Source organism: Sorex araneus, chromosome 7 (genome assembly GCF_027595985.1).
Source record: "Sorex araneus isolate mSorAra2 chromosome 7, mSorAra2.pri, whole genome shotgun sequence".
NCBI lineage: Eukaryota > Metazoa > Chordata > Mammalia > Eulipotyphla > Soricidae > Sorex > Sorex araneus.
Window position 1 is genome coordinate 43,995,429 of NC_073308.1, and position 19,678 is coordinate 44,015,106.

General features: G+C 54.7%; 1 protein-coding gene across 1 annotated transcript in view; it reads left to right on the forward strand.

Moving 5' to 3' along the window:
- SLC25A37 (solute carrier family 25 member 37) overlaps positions 1–19,146 on the forward strand; it is a 37,869-nt gene extending 18,723 nt beyond the window's left edge. The window contains exons 2-4 of the mRNA XM_004610111.2: positions 11,279–11,507; positions 13,656–13,712; positions 15,483–19,146. Of these exons, the coding sequence (XP_004610168.1) occupies positions 11,279–11,507; positions 13,656–13,712; positions 15,483–16,003 (807 nt within the window). The 3' untranslated portion in view covers positions 16,004–19,146. The remainder of the gene's footprint in view (positions 1–11,278; positions 11,508–13,655; positions 13,713–15,482) is intronic.
- The last annotated feature ends 532 nt before the right edge of the window (positions 19,147–19,678 follow it).

A 19,678-nucleotide genomic window follows, 5' to 3' on the forward strand; every position in this document is an offset into this window, starting at 1 on the left:
ACCAGGAGGTGCGTGATGGAGCTGGCGCTGTGACAGCAGACAAAAGCCCCCCCCCCAACCTGGTCGCCCCACCGGTGGGAACAGGGAGCAGGGGTGCTCCCTGGGAAGCTGGGGAGCGGCTCTCAGGCAGGGTCCTGATGCTGGGAGGTACCTGTGTTCGCCGGGGCACTTTCTCGTGCACACTGGGCTGCTTTTTCTCAAGTTTATGCTTCGGTGTGCTGTTAGGATGTTGCACTTGACCTCTGGGCCAGGCCGAGCAAAGACTGGAGAAAGAGGTGTGTCTGCAGCTCTGCCCCTGACATCCTGTCCTTACTTGTACGTGGGTGTTTATAAGCAAGGACACAGAGCAGGCGGGTGAGTCAGAGAGGCCAGCTTAGTAGCTTCTGAACATCTTTCTTGACCGCAGCCTGATGATTGGATTCTTCAGCTTTTTAAATTTGAAATAATTTTTTTAAAAATATTTTTTTATTGAATCACAGTGAGATACGCAGTTACAAAGTTATTCATTATGGGGTTTTAGTAATATAATGTCCCAACACCCTTCCCTTCACCAGTGTACATTTCCCGCCAACAATGTCCCCAGTTTCCCTCCTGGCCTCCCCCCACCCCCGCTTTTTCCTTCACCACCTGCCTCCATGACGGGCACTTTTCTTCTCTCTCTATCTCTGTCTCTTCTCTGTGTCTCTTTCTCTCTCAGCTTTACTCCCTCTCTCTCTCTCTCTCTCTGTCTCTTCTCTCTGTCTCTTTCTCTCTCAGCTTCTCTCTCTCTCTCTCTCTCTCTCTCTCTCTCTCTCTCTCTTTCAGATTATTCAGCTTTAGTCTTCACACACTGATGCAGTGTCAGGATTTTCTCTGTCAAGACGGCCCCCTTGCCCGTCATCTGGGCAAGGCAGTGGGTTGAGCTCTGTTTTGAGAAGGGAGCAGAATCCTGCCGGCTGGCACGACTACCTGGTTCCATGAGCAGCTAGAGGCCAGGCCGCCCACAGTGAAGCTGCACCCCCTGCACTAGACCAGAGTTTGCGGGGACCTAGTGGACAAGCGGGTACCTAGGTGGACAAGACAATGCAGACATTCCTGGCACTTCGATGGACCCAGTGATGATTTTGGTGACTGTGATATAGAACTTTTTCCTTTTCCAAAAGCTTTGGGTGCTTCGGGGGTCTCCAGGGGGCTTGGTGTGAGGGTGGAAGGTAGAGGGTGGCAGACCAGCTGGGCCAGGCCAGGCCAGAAATGGATTCTTTCCACCTGTGTACCCCAGGAGGGTCCCCTGCCTGGGTGACAAGCCCCAGGACCTTCCAGACTCTGGCTGCCAAGCTAGTCTGTGTTCAACCCATGAGGCCATTTGCTCCTCCCCCCATACCTGACTTTCCTGGTTTGTAAGATGGACTCGTTGGCTGCTAACGTTACTGTTTCAATCATTATCATTATTCTGTGAATATGGGGCTGGGGCTTGGGGGGCTCAGAGAAGTAAGTTGATTTGCCTCCGGCCAGTCAGGGAATCGAACCCCACGTCAGTGTTGGCTGTGGGGCCCCATCATGGGACCCGGCTTTCTGCTCGGCTCAGCAGAGCCGGGCAAGGTGGGCCGGCGTGACCTGTGCTTCTGGCTGCCTTTCCGGCCCCGCACTCTCCTTCCCTCCATCTCCCGGTGACGTCACTAATCCCACCCCTGAAATCCCAGCCCTGTTACCTGGCATCTTGGGAATTCGCCCACCTGTAGAGCAGTAATAATTTAATCTTTTGGGCGTGTCACAAACAGGATGTTCTGAGCTTGTCTTCAGTGCATTGGGCCTGAGCCAGGCATGGATTCCTTTATTCCTCCCCTTCCTGCGCTCAAAGTTTCTAGAGATGGAGAAAAGACCAGGCCTGGCTCCTATAAGAAAGAAAAGTGGGCGCTCTAGGCATGAGCAGGGACAGGAGGCCGCAGACTCTATGGTAGGAGGGGAGAGTTGCCCCCCCCCCCCAGTGGCCTGACAGCGGTCACAGCCCCAGAAAGTGCCCCCCAGCCTGGAAGGTGAGCCAGCAGGGCAGGTTTCTGAGGCCCCAGCCTGCTCCCTGTCTGTCTGGCTGTGCCTCTCTTCCTAGCTCCCATCATCCTGCTCAGTGGGTAGCCAGGAAAAAGGCTTCACTGTAACATACGTTTCCATCTCCTTAGCTTGGTGTTTGGGGCCGCCTGCGTCCAGCTTCAGCCGGGCTTTCCCCCAGCAAACAGGGATCGACCTATTGCTCAGCTGGCCTGGACCACCTCTCCACGTGTACCTCCCCTCCTCACCCCCAGTCCCGGCCAGCACACGGCAGTTTGCCCAAACCCCGGATGCCGTAGTAAGGGTTGTCATGGAGGCTCCACTGCTTTCAGATTGAAATATTGTCCCACTCTTGGTGCTGGCCAGGCGTCCTCTCTCCTGTCCCCCTGACTGAGCTGATGTGAGCCTGGGCCCACGTCCTCACACTGGCCAGCCCCAGAGGCGCTATTGGGTGCCAGGGCTTCTTCCCGGGGAGAAACCTCGGGAACTCGAGTTTCAGTTGGCTTAGTGGCATTCATGTTTCCTCTTAACTTCATCAGGGAGGTACTTTAGTCACTTCTGAGCACCCCAGAAGCAGCAGTGTCCCCTGCAGCACGCCTTGCTAGTCTTGAGGACAGTTTCAGGCCGGTGTCTGGAGAGAGTGAGTGACAGGTGGCTCACAGCTCTGAGTGTGGACCTCAGGGTCCGCAGACCAGGAGCATGGAGAGCGGCTGGACTGTTCAGGGCAAAAGTGACTTTGTTAAGAGTGACTTCCCTGGGGGACCTCGTGAAGGGCAGTGGCTCTACTAGGGGGTCTCGGAGAGCGAGTCCACTTCTGCCCATCCTCCCCAGCTCAGGGCCAGGAGTGGGCCTGCGTGGAGAGGTTCAGGGACGTGGACGGACACAGGTCAGCCGGGAGGCCAGCCCACCATTCTCGGCGCTCTGCTTCCTCTGTGCTTCTGCGCTGGGGACTGGAGTTTTTGCAGCGCACTTTCCTTTTGGCTGGATCTGAAATGTCATTTGGCACCTTCTGGAACTTCCCCGCAGCCTCCTTTTGGGAATGGCAGCACCAGTGGCTCCTCTTGAGGAGTCACTTTTGTCCCTTGTGTGATTTGTAAACGAGTATCAGATCTTCCCTTTGATTGGAAAAAAAAAGTGTGTTATCTTCACATCGACAAATGTCACTGATTTGGGGGATGTGGGAAGAAGACCCCGACAGCAGATGCTGTGGGTGGGTCCCCTGTGGGCGTCCTGTAGCACCCCACTGTGACTCCTGTGCAGAACGGGATGGGTGGTGGCTGGGTGCCACATTCCTGGTGAGTTTTCTACGGAGCGGGGCGTGGTCCTGGGGAGTCCCAGTGCCACGGGCCGCAGGCTCCGAATTAGAACACTGGCAGCTTGGAACTTGAGTGCCGGGTGTTACTGTGTGTGGTTCTTGCAGTAGTTTGGTTTCTTCATTTGTTTTTTTTTGTTTTGTTTTGTTTTGTTTTGTTTTGCTTTTTGGGTCACACCCGGCGATGCACAGGGGTCACTCCTGGCTCATGCACTCAGGAATTACTCCTGGCGGTGCTCGGGGGACTCATATGGAATGCTGGGATTCGAACCCGGGTTGACCACGTGCAAGGCAAACGCCCTACCCGCTGTGCTATCACTCCAGCCCCTGGTTTCTTCATTTGTAGCGTGGACTTCCTGAACATTCTGGAAGGTCAGACAGGCCTTCCAGGTCCCCCCAAGAAGAGCCGAGGTCTTCCTCTGGAAGGCACGCTGGCTCTCACAAAGCACTCAATCCTGCCGGGGTGCGGCTGTCAGGAGACCCCCAGGCAGAGGGCAGGGGTCGGGGGGCTGAGGGACTGGCTTTGCAGAGGTGCTTGCTGACAGGGGGGCGGAGGCGGGTGGGGCCTTGCTGCCCACCCCAGGCGTCATGATGTCATCTAGCTGCTTGACTATCGGTGTTGGTGCTCCTGGAAAGCTGTTGGCAGAGGAGAGAAGGCAGAGGACTGTTTTGGTTCCTACGCCAGGCTGCAGATGCTAGCATTGTTTGCCCTTTTCTTAGCGCTCAAAGCCTCCGGAACCCGACTTCCCTTCCCGGGGAGAAGGCCGGGAGCCGAGATCCTGGCCAGCCTCTGGCGCGCAGCCCTGGTTCCTTGGTGGGAGCCGTGCCTGCCATTGTGCTGGGGTGTTTGTCCGTTCACGCCGTGGCCCGAGAGCTGAGTCCTCCCCCGCCTGGCCCGTCTCTCTCCCCCCTCCGGAGGGCCGCGGAGCTCCACGTGGGGGGGATGAACGAGTCCTGACAGCGCGTGCCAGGGGGATTTGCCGCGTGGGATCCTGATCACTCTTCCCTTCTGAGAGAGGAGGGAATTCCCAGCCGTGTCCAGGTCAGGCTGGACGTGGCCAGGATGCTGACCTGGACGTGGTCCGGCACGGCAGGGGCCGGGCTGGGCCAGGCTGCAGGTTCTCCTGCTCCCTTTGCTCGCCCCGTGCCGCTTCCTCTTCTGCCGGGTCCTGGGCACACGCTCTCCCGCCTGGAGCCTCGTTCCCAGACCAGAAGGTAGGTGGTGAGCTAGGTGCTCGCCCAGGCCCCGCTCCTGTTACCCGATCCTGGGAGCTCTTGGGCTCGGAGCAGTTTCCACTCCCACCTCCCTCCTCCCCCTGGAGGACGGGGCGCAGGCAGCCTCTTCCTGTTTGCCTCCTTGGGGGAGGCTGAGGGACCTGGGATGGGGCGGGGTCTTGACACCCCTTACTCCATTCTGGCCTTGCTGGGAGTTTCTGGAACCAGTTCAGAGCAAATGTAGTTTGTCTTATGGATGTGGTGTTCTCCTGGAACATTCTAGGACTGGAGGGGGCACAGTTGGGTTACACAGAGGGTGGCCCAGTCAGGTCAGAAGCCTCAGTTCCCTGGTTTCTGGGTCAAATAATGTTTTCCATCCTGTTCTTCTGAGCGTGCAGTGAAGAGCTGGTGGGGTAGGGGTAGAGCTCACTACACATACACACACACACACACACACACGCACACACACACACGCACGCACGCACGCACACACATGCATACATGCACACACATGCGTACACGCTCTCACACATGCATGCTCTCCTCCGCACTCACACACATGCTCTCTCTCTTACACACGCGCACACACGCACGCACGGGCACACACATGCACACTCGCTCTCTCTCTCTCACATGCACACTCTCACACACACACGCACACACGGTCTCTCTCTTAACACACATACGCATGCATGCACGCTTTCCCCCCACACTCTCTCACACACACAAATGCACACACACTCTCTCACACACGCACGCACGCATACATGTTCTCCCTTTCTCTCTCTCTTTCACACACACATGCACACACACTCTTCCCCCTACACACCACAGGCACGCACGCATGCTCTCCCTCTCCCTCCACCCCCTCTCATACACACACACACACACACACACACACACACACACACACACACACACACATGCACACGGGCCTCCAACTGTGCCACCCCACCCAGGCTCCTCCTAAACTGCCACCAGGGGGCCGTGTGGCACCTGCAGCTTCTGGGGAAGTGGCTGCCTCCCCGCTGCCCGCAGGCGTGGAGCCTTTCCAGGCTTGCTGTCCTGGAGGCGTCCGGGCCTTCCCTGTGAGAATGTGCTGGTGGAAGCCCCACGAGGAGAGAGTTAAGGTTTCAGGACAGTGTGCCGAGCGCTGGGTAGACCCCGAGCAGGAACTGAGGCCAGGAAGGGCAGGCGCGTGGGGGTCTCTGTGGTCGTGTGTGGTGAGAGTGTGTGTGTGTGTGTGTGTATGTGGGATGTATGTGGGATATGTGGAGTATGTGTGGGGTTGTTGTGGGGGGTGCTTATGGGGTTGTGTGTGATTGGGGTATGTGGGGAGTGTGCGGGGTTGTGTGTGGGGGGCACGTGTGGGAGGTGGGGTGTTGTGTGGGGGTGTTGTGTCTGCATGGGGGGACATGGGGGTGAGGTATGTGTGGGGGCTTGCGGGGTGTTGTGGGGGGTATGTCTGTGGGGGGGTGGGTACGTGAGAGTGGGGTGTGGGATGTTTTTAATCGCTTGGTGAGTCCTGATTTATGTTCCCTCCGCCTTCATTCTTGACTTTCTGAAATTGTGATTAAACACCTAGACCGTCGGCGCAGCTGCCTGGAGGTGCTGGCGGACACCTTGGCCTCAGTGTGCTGCCGCCGTCACCAGCATCCTCGCCCGGACTCGGGGGCTTTGTGTTTATTTGTTTGGAAAGCAAAACTCTGTCCCCAGTGCCCCCGCCCCCCACCCCCACGGCAGCCAGTGCCCCTGTCTCTGGTGTGGAGCCCCCTCGCGAGGCGTCCGTCTCGGGGGCACGGTTCACCCGGCCTCTGTGTGTGGCCCCCTCCCGCCCCACGCTGCTGCCCTGAGGCCCAGCCCGCCCTTCTCCGTGTGACAGGCAGGAGAGCGTTGCTTGTGGTGGAGAGATGATGTTGGACGTTTCCAGGGGCGGACCTGGGCCTGGCTTCACTCCCTCCCTGGCACACTGGCAGGTGGGCTGTTGGGTGGGCCAGGCCCCGGCCTCGGGCCCGGCCGGATAGGAGCCCTCTCTGAGGAGAGGAGCGTGAACTGGTCCCTGCTCCCCGTCGCGGCTCCCCTGTCCCGAGAGGCTCCGTGAGCAGCCTTGCCCCGCCGGCCGTGTCCGCCTGCCCTCCTCCCTCCCACTCAAGGACTGACGTCTGTCCTGCCAGCAGGTTGTAAAAGGCGTCACAGGACTGAAGAGGTTTCATCACCCCCTTGGCCACGCTGAGCCCTGTGGGCACAGAAGGGCTGTGCCTGGTCCCTCCTTCCTGCTCACAGACCACTTCTGGAAGCTGAAGAAACCCCCTCAGAGCTCTTTCCCCCCTCACCTTCCCCCCCACGCCCTGCAGACGATGGGGCATTTGGGCTTAGTCATACATACCTCAAAGGGCTCACTTAACTAATTTAAGGGGGGAGGTGCGGGCCAGGGAGGTGGCTCAAGGGGTAGCGCACACGTCCAGCTCCCCACCCCACTCTGCGGGAAGTGGCGCCCTGGGAGCTGAGGGACCATGGACCCCTGCCCCTCCCCCACAGAACCACAGGTGCCTCTTCCTGGCGGGTGACTCTAGTGGCTTCCCAAATGGAGCCTCTCCTGGCCAACCCCGCCAGGTTAGGTCCCAGGGACAGGCTGGCTTTCGTCTGCCCGAAGTCCCGCAGACCACCCCCTGCTCTCGGGAAAGATCTCCTATGGGCTTTGATGCCAGAGGGAAAGCTCTCGAAGGTGGGGTGTGGAGAGACGGGTCATGCGGGAAAGCGTTTCTGTATTTAGCGGGGGAGAAAAAGGAGATGCCCCTTGGTCCTGCTGGGTGTCTTCCCTCCCTCCCCCCAGTGCCTTGCCTTTGGCCCCTGCACGGAGTTAGAGACCATCTAGCACCGTCTGGGGGAGATGATGGCGCCCCCTTGGTGGGGCCCAGCTCTCAGCAGGCCTGACCAGGCCCCTCAGCTATCAAGGTAGCAGGCGGGGCGCCCTCCGAGAGGGGGACTGACTCCACTGGGGTCTCCCCTGGACCAGGGAAACCCGCAGGGTTGTGCCCCCTCCTGCTGGTGCCCGGGAGTGGTGAAGAGCCGGGGGAGGGCGATCGTGGCTCGCTCTAAGGCAAGCCTGGTTTTGAACCCGACCGAGAAGGTTCCGGAGAAGCAGCGTCTGCTGCTCCTTCCCCCGCTCTGCTTTGCTTATGGTGTGCCCTGCAGTACCGGGCCGCTCCCGATGCTCTTGGAAAGTTGTTAAAATAGGAAACGAGAAGGTGGAAGACTCGGTCCAGCTGTTTCCCTTTCCCTGGGGAAGGGAAGTACTGGGAGCAGAGTACTCGGTGCTCAGCAGCTGCCATACCCATCTGGGGGCGTGATGACGGCTTGCAGGAGGGGACGGGGTAAAACTGATTTTCATCAAGCACAGTTTAATGGAAAGAATAGCATTACAGTCAGGGGCAGTGTTCTTTGCTGTTTTCTTTTCTGAAGGGTTAAGGAGTCCTCTCGGGAGATGTTTCTAATGAAGGATGGCATGGGCTGTATTTGATTGTCACTGCCGCCATGTCCTTTCTTGGCCAAGTGAAAGGCTGCCGGTGGGGTGGCTGTTCCCTCTGTGATTGGACTCTGTGATTGGGTGAAATTTGAAATCTGAAAATGAGCCCTATTTTAGGTCCCTCGTGTTCACATTGTGCCTCTGTGGCCTGGATTTGGGAGAAATGGGGCCGCCTTGGACAGTAGCTGGGACTCCTCACCCCACTTTCAGTTGAAGACGCCCTTCTGCCCTTTCCTATGCTTGCTGTCTTTTTGGTTTTGTTGGCTGGGAGATGCTCTCTGCGCCGGGCGTGTGCGGCCCGGAGTAGAGTAGAGGGAGGAATGAGGAATGGGGTTAACTTCTGTAGGCCTGAACCAGCTCCGGTCTTCACCTGGGAGGGAGGGAGGGAGAGAGAGAGAGAGAGAGAGAGAGAGAGAGAGAGAGAGAGAGGAAGAAGAAGAAGAAGAAGAAGAAGAAGAAGGAGAAGAGAAGAGAGAAGGAAGGAAGGAAGGAAGGAAGGAAGGAAGGAAGGAAGGAAGGAAGGAAGGGAGGGAGGGAGGGAGGGAGGGAGACGGAGAGAGGGAGGGAGGGAGGAAGGGAGGGGAGAGGGAGAAGTAGGGAGGGAAGGAGAGAGAGGAATGGAGAGAGGGGAAAAAGGGAGGGGGAGAGGAGAGAAAGAGGGAAGGAGGAGGGAGAGAGAGAGGGAAGGAAGGTGGGAGGGAAAGAGGGTGAGAGGGAGAGAGGGAGAGGAAGAGAGAGGGGGAGAGAGAGAGAGAGAGAGAGAGAGAGAGAGAGAGAGAGGGAGAGGGAGAGGTGCTTATGAATGGCTGGGTGGTATGGTGGTATGTTTATTTAGGGAATTGGTTCACTTGCGGTGTTTGGCAAGTCCCAAAGCTGCAGGGCCGGATGGCTGCTTAGAGATGAAGGGAAGAGCTGATGGTTCAGGTTCAAATCCCAGAGGCAGAATTCTTCCTTCTCTAGGCACACCAGTTTCTCCCTTTTCCGCATCTCCAACTGATTAGACAGGGCCCACCTGTGTTCTGGAGGTTAATCTGCCTTACTCAGTGGCTATTGATTTTATGACTTGAGAATGCAGAAGACATCAGATTCAGGTGGTAACTGCCACAGGAAGATAAATAACAATTAGATTTAAGTTGTTCTCTGAGTGTATTGTTTATTTTTATTTGCTAAAAAAAATGCTTATTTAGACACCGTGATTGGCAAAGTTTCTTAGAACAGGGTTTGAGGCAGACAGTGGTCCCACTTCCAGTCTCACCACTGGGTGCCTTTCACCAGTGGCCTCAGGTTCCCTCCCACAACCTGACTCCTTGACAGTGACTTTTAATTTGAATGACTGTAGTGGGGGCCCCCTGCTTTCAGCACGGACTGGTTCTTGTGTTGGTTCTGGCAGTTTAGAGATACACAGGCACCTCGCCTCTACACTAGATTCCTCTGTCCCTTGCCCCTGTGATACTACCACACCTTCTCTTCTTGCTTTTTCCTTCATTTTCCTCATTCCTTGGTATTTTCCCCTTGTAAGGTAGAGGCAGTGTTTTGCCCGTCCTTGAGGTCTTCCATTGTCGGAACATGTTATTCTATATGCCACAGATCAGTGAGACTTCTGGTTTTTGCCCTTGTCTTTCTTACATACTTCACTTAACCCAAAACCCTCTGATTCCATCCAAGTTGCAGGAAATTGCATGGTTTCCCCCTTCCTTGTGGCTGCATAGTATTCCGTTGTGTCTGCAGACCACAACTTCATGATCTGTTCATCAGTGTCACTGGACACCCACATTGCTTCCATATCCTGGCTAAGTGCTGCAAGGAACATAGGTTTGCGCGTATCTTTCTAAATGAATGTTTTCATGTCCATTTCCTGCTTTGCTGGGCATAATAACATTTATGACTATGGGAAGAGAGAGGGAAGTGGGAGCTCAGGAAAAAATGAAATAAAACTTTTCTGAATATCATCTCACGCCGCAGAGACTGGCATACATCAAAAAGAACAAGAGCACCCAGTGCTGGCATGTATATGGGGAGAAAGGGTCTCTCCTTCATTGTTGGTGGGAATGCTCACTGGTCTAGTCTTTCAGGAAGATAATATGGGAACTCCTCAAAAAATTAGAAATTGAGCTTCCATACGACCCAGCAGTACGTCTTCTGGGACTACATCCTGGGGACCCAAAAACACACAGCAGGAATGCCACCCGTGCTTCTATGTTTATGGCAGCTCTATTCACAGTAGCCAAAATCTCGAAACAACCCAAGTGCCCAAGAACAGATGATTAGTTAAAGAAACCCTTGATAGGTCTATGCAAGGGAATACTATGCAGCTGTTAGGAAAAATGAAGTTATCAAATTCGCTTACGAATGGATAGACATGGAGAGCATCTTGCTGAGTGAAATGAGTCCGAAGGAGAGGGACCGACAGAGAACAATTGCACTCATTTGTGGGATATAAAAAAATAAAACATAATATGAGACTAATATCAAGGATAGTAGAAACAAGGGCCAGGAGGATTGGTCCATGGTTGAAAGCCTGCCTCAAGTGCTGGAGAGAAGGCAGCTGGGATGGAGAAGGGACCACTATGACAAAGGTAGTTGGAAATGATCAATCTGGATAAGAACTATGTGCTGGGGCTGGAGCGATAGCACAGTGGGTAGGGCGTTTGCCTTGCACATGGCCAGCCTGGGCTCGATTCCCAGCATCCTATATGGTCCCCTGAGCACCGCCAGGGGTGATTCCTGAGTGCAGAGCCAGGTGTGACCCAAAAAGCAAAAAAATAAAATAAAATTAAAAGCTACATGCTCAAAACAGGTAAAGGAACAGACATTATGACCTCTAAACATCTGTATAGAAAACCCTTAAAGGTGGGGGAGGGGGAAGGAGGGGGAGGGAGGGAGAGGTGGTGGGATAGAGAGAAGTGCCTGCCATAGGGATAGACGGGGAGGACGTTGGGGGGGTAGAAAGAGGGAACTTGGGGACATTGGTGGTAGGAAATGTGCACTGGGGGAGGGATGGGTGTTGGAATTCATACGACTAAAACCGAAGCATGAACAGTTTTATAACTGTGTATCCTGGTGATTCAATTAAAAAAAAAAATAAAGTATTCTGAAGAAACCCAGGGGCTCTGTGAAAATGCTTGCCGCTCTCAGCATCTTCCTTTTTTTCCCTCTTTGCCATCCTCGTTAACTCCTCGTCTCCTTCTCTCGTCCTCCCCCAGACGCGGATGCAGAGTTTGAATCCAGATCCCAAAGCCCGGTACACGAGCATCTACGGAGCCCTCAAGAAGATCATGCGGACTGAAGGCTTCTGGAGGCCCTTGCGCGGCCTGAACGTCATGGTGATGGGCGCGGGGCCGGCCCACGCCATGTACTTTGCCTGCTATGAGAACATGAAAAGGACTTTAAATGCCGTTTTCCACCACCAAGGAAACAGCCACCTAGCCAACGGTATTTGAACGTTTGTCTGGAGTTAGAGAGTTCTCTCCTTCAACAGACCTTTCCCCAGGGCCCTCCTCCCTGTGACCCAGCAGCCTGCCGCCTCCGCGCCGCCTCACTCGCTCATGAATAAAGAACTCCAGAGCCGCGTGTGCAGGCGCACCCCAACACACTCAGACACACACGCACACAGACCTTTTGTTTTTTTCTTTTTTTCTGTTCCCTCCTTGGTTTTCTGAAGCCTGGGGACAGTTGGTTGACAGAGGTGTTTCGGTTTTATTTTTATTGTCGTTTGGGTTTTTGCAGTTTTTAAGGAAAAAAATTTTTTTTTTTTTTTTTAAACATTCAAAAACAAATCATGATCAGATCTAGGAAAAAAAAAAAACCCTGACTAGAAACACAACTTTTGAATGCTGGCTTCAAAAAAAAAAAAAAAAAAGTTATCTGGACAGCTTCTTTGAGACTATTTAAAAACTGGTTCTACAGGTCTCTGCATCGTCAAGATCTAACTAAGCTTTAAAAGGTCAAGAAGTTTTATGGCTGACAAAGGATTTGCTGCAGCACAGAAGGCCTTTCCCACCTTAAGCTTCTGGGGATTTGGGAATTCCGCCCTCATTCACTCCTGTTGATCTGAGTTGCACCTCTGCAAGCGAAGGAGGAGATAGTTTGGTTGCTTTGAGGGAGGGGCGGGTGGGGCTCGGGGTCCGAGGGCAGCTCAGGCTGGACCTTGGCTTGTTGTCCAGGCCAGGTCCTAGCCGAGGGGTGCATTTTGCCTTTTGTTTTGTCGGTTTTGCTGGGGCATGAAATGGGCTTGTGGATTGAAGTGTACTTAGTCTAACCGCATTCATTTCCTCACTCTGGGGAGGTAAATGTAAGTGGCAGCAACCCCCCCCCCCTTTTCTGTGTTTCGCTCAGAACCAAAGGCACCTCTTCCACCTGTGAACCTTGATAACCTGCTGCACTGGGCTGGCCTGCAGACATGTGTTTTGCATTTTAAGTGTTGGCCCCGAGTTGCATCTGTTGAGGGGGTCTGCATGTTCACATGCCTCCCCCGTTTCCGTGGCCTTGGAAGCATTTTGCTGAAACTGCCTTATTGTCACCAGTCCTTGGTCATGGAATCCTTTGAAGGGGCTTTGACCCCCCCCCCCCGCACCCCCCCCCCGTCCCTCCAGTTTATACTGAGCTGTCCCCAGCACTTTCTTCCTTCACGGGGGCATGTGCTGGGGTGCACTTTGACCTTTCTGGGGAAAAGAGTGTGGGGGGGTGGGCTGTGTCTCCATTTCTGAGGTGCTGTCCTGCTCTGTCCCCTTTTGTCTCCCTTCTAGAGGGAAATCTCATGTATGGGAAGTGACCCTTGAAGGAGGTAGAAACTCGGAGCCCTAAGCTAAAGCCTCGGCCTTTGAGGCGTCTGGAGTTTCTGCTTCTGGACACCAGGCCCATCAAACCCCGCCAGCGCACAGGCCAGCCCCCGAGAGTTGCTCGTTTGAAACTAACCCACACTGGCTGTTTTCTTAAAAATGCCTGAATTTTGCATCAGAATTTCTGCCTCATGGTTTCTTATGATTTTTTTCCCCCCTTCTCAGTCATGTGCCTGGTATCTGATTGTCCCTGTTAAAGGGCCAAGTGAGCCCATTCGAAGACGAGGGCCAGGGTTGAGGGAAAATAAGAGCTAGATCAGTGTTTCTCAGCAGGGGGTGGGGGGCTAGGGGGTGTTAGGAGATTTCCAAGGGGGCCACAGGTAAAAATCATGTGAATGGGGAGCCATGAAATGGGCCTTGAGGACCAGCCGGTAAGAGCTGGCGAGGGCGGGGCATAGGAAGGAAACAGGTCAGAAGGGAGATCAGAGAGCAGGACAAGGTTGAGAAACACAGACAGTAGGAACCTCTGGGTGCCATTAATTCCAGAGGGTGCAGCAGGAGAAGGCTGCACGGCTGGAATTAATATGGTTCGATGCCCGTGATTCAAGGAGACACTGCACCTGTGTCTTTGCACCCGACATCTCCTCAGTCACTCAAACCTCAGTGCTCACCGGGGTGGAATTGTGGTACATTCTGATGGTCAGAAAGAGAACAGTGTCCTTGGATCCACCTGACTGTAGGTTCCAGGCACTTCCTCGGCACACCCATCCCGGAGGGTAATTTTCTGGAGTTTGTTTTGCAGGCATAGCTGGGAGTCTGGCCACTCTGCTGCATGATGCGGTAATGAATCCAGCAGAAGGTAATGTTCTTGGTCCCAGGGAGCCGCCCTTGGGGATGTGCGAGGGGCAGGAAGAAAGGTGGTGGAAGTGGGACAGAAGATCAGCCAGGGGGGCTCCCAGCCCCGGCCAGAATGAGGAGAATTCTTTGCCTCCTCATGAAAAGCGCTGAGGAGGGCCCGAGCCCGTGAGCGGCGTGGACTTCCTGTTGCTCAGAGTGTGGTCCCCGGACCACCCCCGGCGTCTCTCAGGCAGCACGTTAGCAATGCTGATTCTTGGGACCCACCCCAGGCCACTTGCAGAGGTTCTGCCAGAGGAGTATGTTTTAACAGGCTCTGCGGGTGATTCCTTCGCACGCGTTTGCTGTGCGCTAGAGCCTGTGTGTGCACGTACCTGTGAGTGTTTCCCTGGAATTTGCCCCCGGGAGCGAGATGCAGCGGTTCTACCGCCACAGAGCGCTCCCGACTTGTCAGCCCCTCCTCGACAGGGAGGGCCTTTGGGGCTGCTGCCCGCTGTCCTCCATGCTGGGCCTTCTCTGCGTGCCACGCAGGACTCGTTTCTCCCCCTCCTGAAAGTGACCCCTTGCGGGATTCAAAGTATTAACATTTTGTAACTTGTATTATCAGGTTTTTGGTTTTGCAATGCTAAAACTGCTTATTGGCCCTCAGCTGAGTCTTTGACCCGAGCTTAAGGGGACTCATTCTGCGGAGTCCCATGGGTCAGTGTTTCTGTGTGTTTGTGTGTGTGTGTGTGTGTGTGTGCGCGTGTATGTGTGTGTGCGGCGATTCCTACAGCGAACTGATCAGTGACTCCCTCATTAGCCATGTTAACCTGCAAAAATTTTGTTTATATTTTTCAAAAGAGGAAAAAGCGAGATTCAAACTCTGCTGCCTTTTCCTTGACAGCTATGCTATTGGTTAAAGGATTTCATTCCTTTAAAAGTAAAGAATGGGGGGCGGGGCAGAGTTGGGGAGGGGGCGATCCCTAAGTACAGTGCTTAGGGAGTTTGCCTCCCAAGCGGTTGACCCAGGTTTGTTCCCCCGCATCCCATACGATTCCCCGAGCACCGCCAGGAATGATTCCTGAGTGCAGAACCAGGAGTAACCCCTGAGCATCACCAGGTGTGACCCAAAAAGCAAAAATAAATAAATAAATGAATAAAAGTAAAGAATGCTCTGTCAGGGACACAGGGACTGTGCCGCAGGGACCACAGCTGGCCCTGTTTGCCTGTGTCCTTTGAACCACCAGTTACTTTCTTGTTCACAAAGCCATGGATCTTTGGCTTTGTTGGATTTTGTCATGGAACTTGGACTCCTCTTAGACTGTGGGTCTCGTCCCAGGGCTCTGTGACCTGGAAGCGAAACAGTCTGTTTTCCGCTAAGAGAGAACAGAACACTGGGCATAAAAGACGGAGCTCACGTCCAGAGGCAGGACCGAGGCCAGCGAGTGGGCCTTGGGGCAGGGGCAGGAGCAATTTTGTCGGAGGTGTGGACGTTACAGCCTGCGATGGCCAGACTTGGGGGCTGAGGCCAGGGAGTGTGTCCTGTAGGGAGCTGCCGGAGGGGGCTGCCCGGCCTGGCCCGTCCTGTCGTGGGGCTGAGATGGTGCTTTCAGAGGGTTTGTCGGCCATCCTCACTGGCTGCTCCCGTGGGGGCGTGTGCGCGCTGGGTGTGGCCCGTGGTTTGCCGTGCGTCTGTCTAAACTCACTGTTTCTCTTTATGGCCCGGCCTCCCATTCCACTCCGACCCCGCGGGGCGCAACCCAACTGCCGCTCCCTGCGCGCCCGGCCACAGTGGTGAAGCAGCGCATGCAGATGTACAACTCGCCGCACCGCTCGGCCCTCGGCTGCGTCTGGACCGTTTGGCGGACCGAGGGCGTGAGGGCCTTCTACAGGAGTTACACCACGCAGCTGACCATGAACATCCCCTTCCAGTCCATCCACTTCATCACCTACGAGTTCCTGCAGGAGCAGGTCAACCCGCACCGGGGCTACAACCCACAGTCGCACATCATCTCTGGAGGGCTGGCCGGGGCCCTGGCCGCGGCCGCCACCACGCCACTGGACGTCTGTAAGACCCTCCTCAACACCCAGGAGAACATGGCCCTCAACCTGGCCAACATCAGCGGCCGGCTCTCGGGCATGGCGAATGCCTTCCGGACCGTGTACCAGCTCAATGGCCTGCCCGGCTACTTCAAGGGCCTGCAGGCGCGCGTCATCTACCAGATGCCCTCCACTGCCATTTCCTGGTCCGTCTACGAGTTCTTCAAGTACTTCCTCACCAAGCACAAACTGGAGAGTCGGACTCCGTACTAAAGGAAGGGGCGGTGGAAGTGGTGCCGGAACCCCTTTCTTTCCAAAGGGCTTGCCCTGCCCGCGGCCATTCCCTTGCCTTCTCCCCAGATGGTGTTTTTCAAGGGGTGTGTGCAGGACGGGCCTCTTCTGCCCCCAGATGCCTTCGAGAAAGGGGGGGCCAGACAGCCACTTCCTGGAAGGTCTGCAGGGACGCCCGTGGTGGTGGCAGATGGGGGCAGAGGCTCTGGACGGAGAGTGAGGATTTGCCTGTCGTTTTCCTCCCCGGCGAGGAAGGTAGCTTTTCCGCTTCGCTCTAGCCGTCTCCTCTCGAGAAACGTAGATCCACACGGGAGGGAAGAAACTGCAGTGAGTGAAAACATGAAAGAAAAAAACAAAACAAAACATGTATATAAAAGTTCTAGTACACAGCAGAAAATAGATGGATAATGTTTATCCTTTATTTTTCTATGTAGAAGTTTTTGGATTTGTGTGTGTGTGTGTGTGTGTGTGTGTGTACACGTGTGTGTACAATCAAGTGTTACAGCTGAGAATATAAAGCTGTTTTAAAAATCAAAACAAAACAAAATCAGAGGGCTGAATTCTTCCGTGGGGTTAGGTGAAAAAAGAGGCACCAAAGGAATCAGTTGCCAAACGCGGTCCTATAATTGTGCCGAGCCCCCAAATGGAAGTTTGACTTGAATGTAAAATAATAAAGTTTATAATTTGGATTTCTCCTTTTGTGGGGGGGGAGGAAAAGGTACGTTTGAAATAATCAAAATGATGATTGTGCTTTAGTCACTTACCTTCGTGTGCCTTTTCCCTGCCTTTCCTGAAAGTTGCAGTCTGGTGTGGGCGCATTTGCTCTGCTCTAAACCAGGCACACATACCAGGTGACAGGATGGCCCCTTTGGGGGGCCATGGCCCCCAGTGGAATGCAGATGACTCATCTCACCCACCGAGACCTTTGGCTTCCCTCCAGAGACTGGAATGCATGCTCCCGGGCCCAGCACTTACGAGTTCCCAAAATGCTTTCTTTGGGGGCAGGCAGTTGGCCTCAGGGCTCCCTCCGGCCTGGGCCTTCTTACTGCACCAGCCTTTTGCTGCGGGCACTTTTCAGGTATTCTGGACCTCGTGTCTATTGACCAAATCTCCTGTTTCCTGTGCAGTTTGAGAGGTTAAATAAAAAACCGAAACCCCACCAAAACGCGGCCAGTGCATCTCTGGCTTCTCTCTCCGTCCACCATTGATTCCCTCACAGCGCTGCCCGCAGCGGATACAGGCCTTCTGGCCAGCCCTGCTGCTGAAGGGACCTTGCAGACTCATCAGGACACCCCCTTACTCCCCCCCGCCTCCCCCCCTCGAGCCATCTGCAGCCTCTCTTGGTTGGTGTCACCTGCGTCCTGAAATGGGGCCCAGAGCTAGATTATCTCGGAGAAAATGCAGGCCCGTTTCCTCCAGCCTCGCCCTGCGATGGGCTGCCAGGTCTGTCTCCAAGACGAGACCGAACGACTGGACCATTTCCTTTTGGAGCCTCTTTTTAAAAAAACACGAGCAGGAAGCACGTGTGTTTTCATGCTGGAAGGCCTGGTCCTGACCTTGGCCGTGATCTCAGGCACGGTCAGTGTGAGGAGCTGACCCAGGCTCTTCCTGACTCTGGCTTCCTGCAACCGCTTGGGTGGCACTGGACAGTTTTCCTCTCGAGACCTCGTGCACTGTGCCTTGGGTCTGCTTTCCCCCAGGGAGTGCCACCTCCACACCTCTAGTGTGTCCCCTCGGGCAGGGCCCTGCTCCAGGGTTGGGGGCCCAGCTGTTGCCCTATTGGCCCCTGGGACCTCAACCCAGGAGGAAACCAGGGCAGCAAGTTCTGTCCTCTGGGACTGCAGAAAGCCCCTGGACTCACGCTGCTGTCAGAAGTGTTTACATCTGCTCCTGCTATCTCCTACCTGCCTTTTAATATCCTGGGATTGGAGCAATAAGCACATTGAATTCTTTCTTTAAAAAAAAAAATCCACTCAAGACATGCCCTGCTACTGCAGAGCTGTCTTTATTTCTTAGAGGATTTTGTTTTCCATGCTTCACCTCTGAGAAGTCTTTAAAAGGCTTGCTTCTCTCCCTCCCTCCCTCCCTCCCTCTTCCTCCCCCCCCCCCTCTCTGGGTCTTGTGGTGGTAGTACATGTATCCTGGAGAGAGAGGTGGGGAGCAGATTTCCAAACTCCATGGGCAGCTCTACCCACTGTGCCTTCCCCTCTCGGTCATCAAGAGCTGAATGAGCCACTTCCCGGAGCAAGCTTTGAGAGCTGCTGAACACTCAGTAAAAATAAGTGATTGTTCCTGTCGAGGGAGTTTACCTCCCCTTCCCCTGACCAGTGGAGTTCGTGGCAGTACCCGCACTCATCACAGTCTCTTGGTTGATTGTGACTTTGGGGTTGGGAAGGACTGAAGTCCACACCCCTTTTGATGCCCAGCTGATAGAATCCTGGCGGGGACTCGCATTCCTCTCCTGGGCCGGCCATGCAGTCGGACCCGCTCTCACACTGCGTGTGCACTTCTGCGTACTCGCCTGTGTGTGACCCCTGCTCGGATGATGATGTGAATTCCAGCCACTTCTAGATCCATTTTAGGGTGGATTTTTTGTTTTGGATTTTTTCCCCCTCTTGGATTATCTTTCTTTTTAATGGTAGAATTAAAATGGATTTAAAATAGGATAAATCTTCGCGATTGTTGCCTGAACTTTGGGTTGAACCTAGCAGTTTACTTGGCCACTGGCCTCGTGTGATTTCTGTTTTTGTGTTCGAATGCCAATGTCTTATTTCAAGTGCTCCCCTTCCAAAATCCTCCCCTTACTCCCCCCCAACACCCCCCCCTTCTGCCCCTCGGGACTACATTTCCCGTGCATCCTGCCAGTTGGGTTTTATTTATCTTTATTTAAGGACGATTGTGCCTGTTCGATGCGAATGTACTGCTGCTTCCAACCTGTGAGACGCACAAATTTTATTCTAAGGATGGACAAGTGTTTGTTGTGAATATCACTGTTCCTTCCTCGCCACTGTTGCCCTCTTGGAAAGGGGAGGACTGTGTGTTTTTGTGTGGAGATGTTTCTGATATGCTGCTACAGTTGTGACACTGGAGCGAGAGAAAAAAAATAAAAATAAAGCCTTGATCGTTGAAGTGTGTGGGCTCTGTGCTGGGGAGATGGGAATCGCCTTGCGGGGAGCAGGTTCCCTGATTTCTGGGTTCTGCCACTTCCCATATCATCCAGGACCCCGATGGGAAATGCCCTTGTAGGCCCCGCACTCCTCAGCATGAGACCAACCCAGCATTTGCTCTCTGAACCGAGGGTCCAGGCAGGAGCCTCTCCTGGGCTCCGCTCCCCGTGCTGTGAGGTGGCGGCTGCAAGGGAACCGCTTCATCTGTGCTCCAGGCTCTGTCCTTAAGCGTGGCTGGGAGGACCTGGGAACTGTGCGGAGTCAGCGGTTTAGGGTCTACGCCACGCTGGGGTGCTCAGCCCTTGGCTCAGAGCGCCCCCTGCGGCTCCCCCTCTGGCTTCAGTACCTCCCTGGCGCCCTGAAATCTGGCCCCTGGGCCAGGGCTTGCCTTTGGGCTTCAGGCCTCTCCCTCGCTGCTCATCTGCCTTCATGGCTTCAGCCGGTTCCCCTGGGAAGATGATTCCCGGACACGGGCGAGGTCGCCCGCACT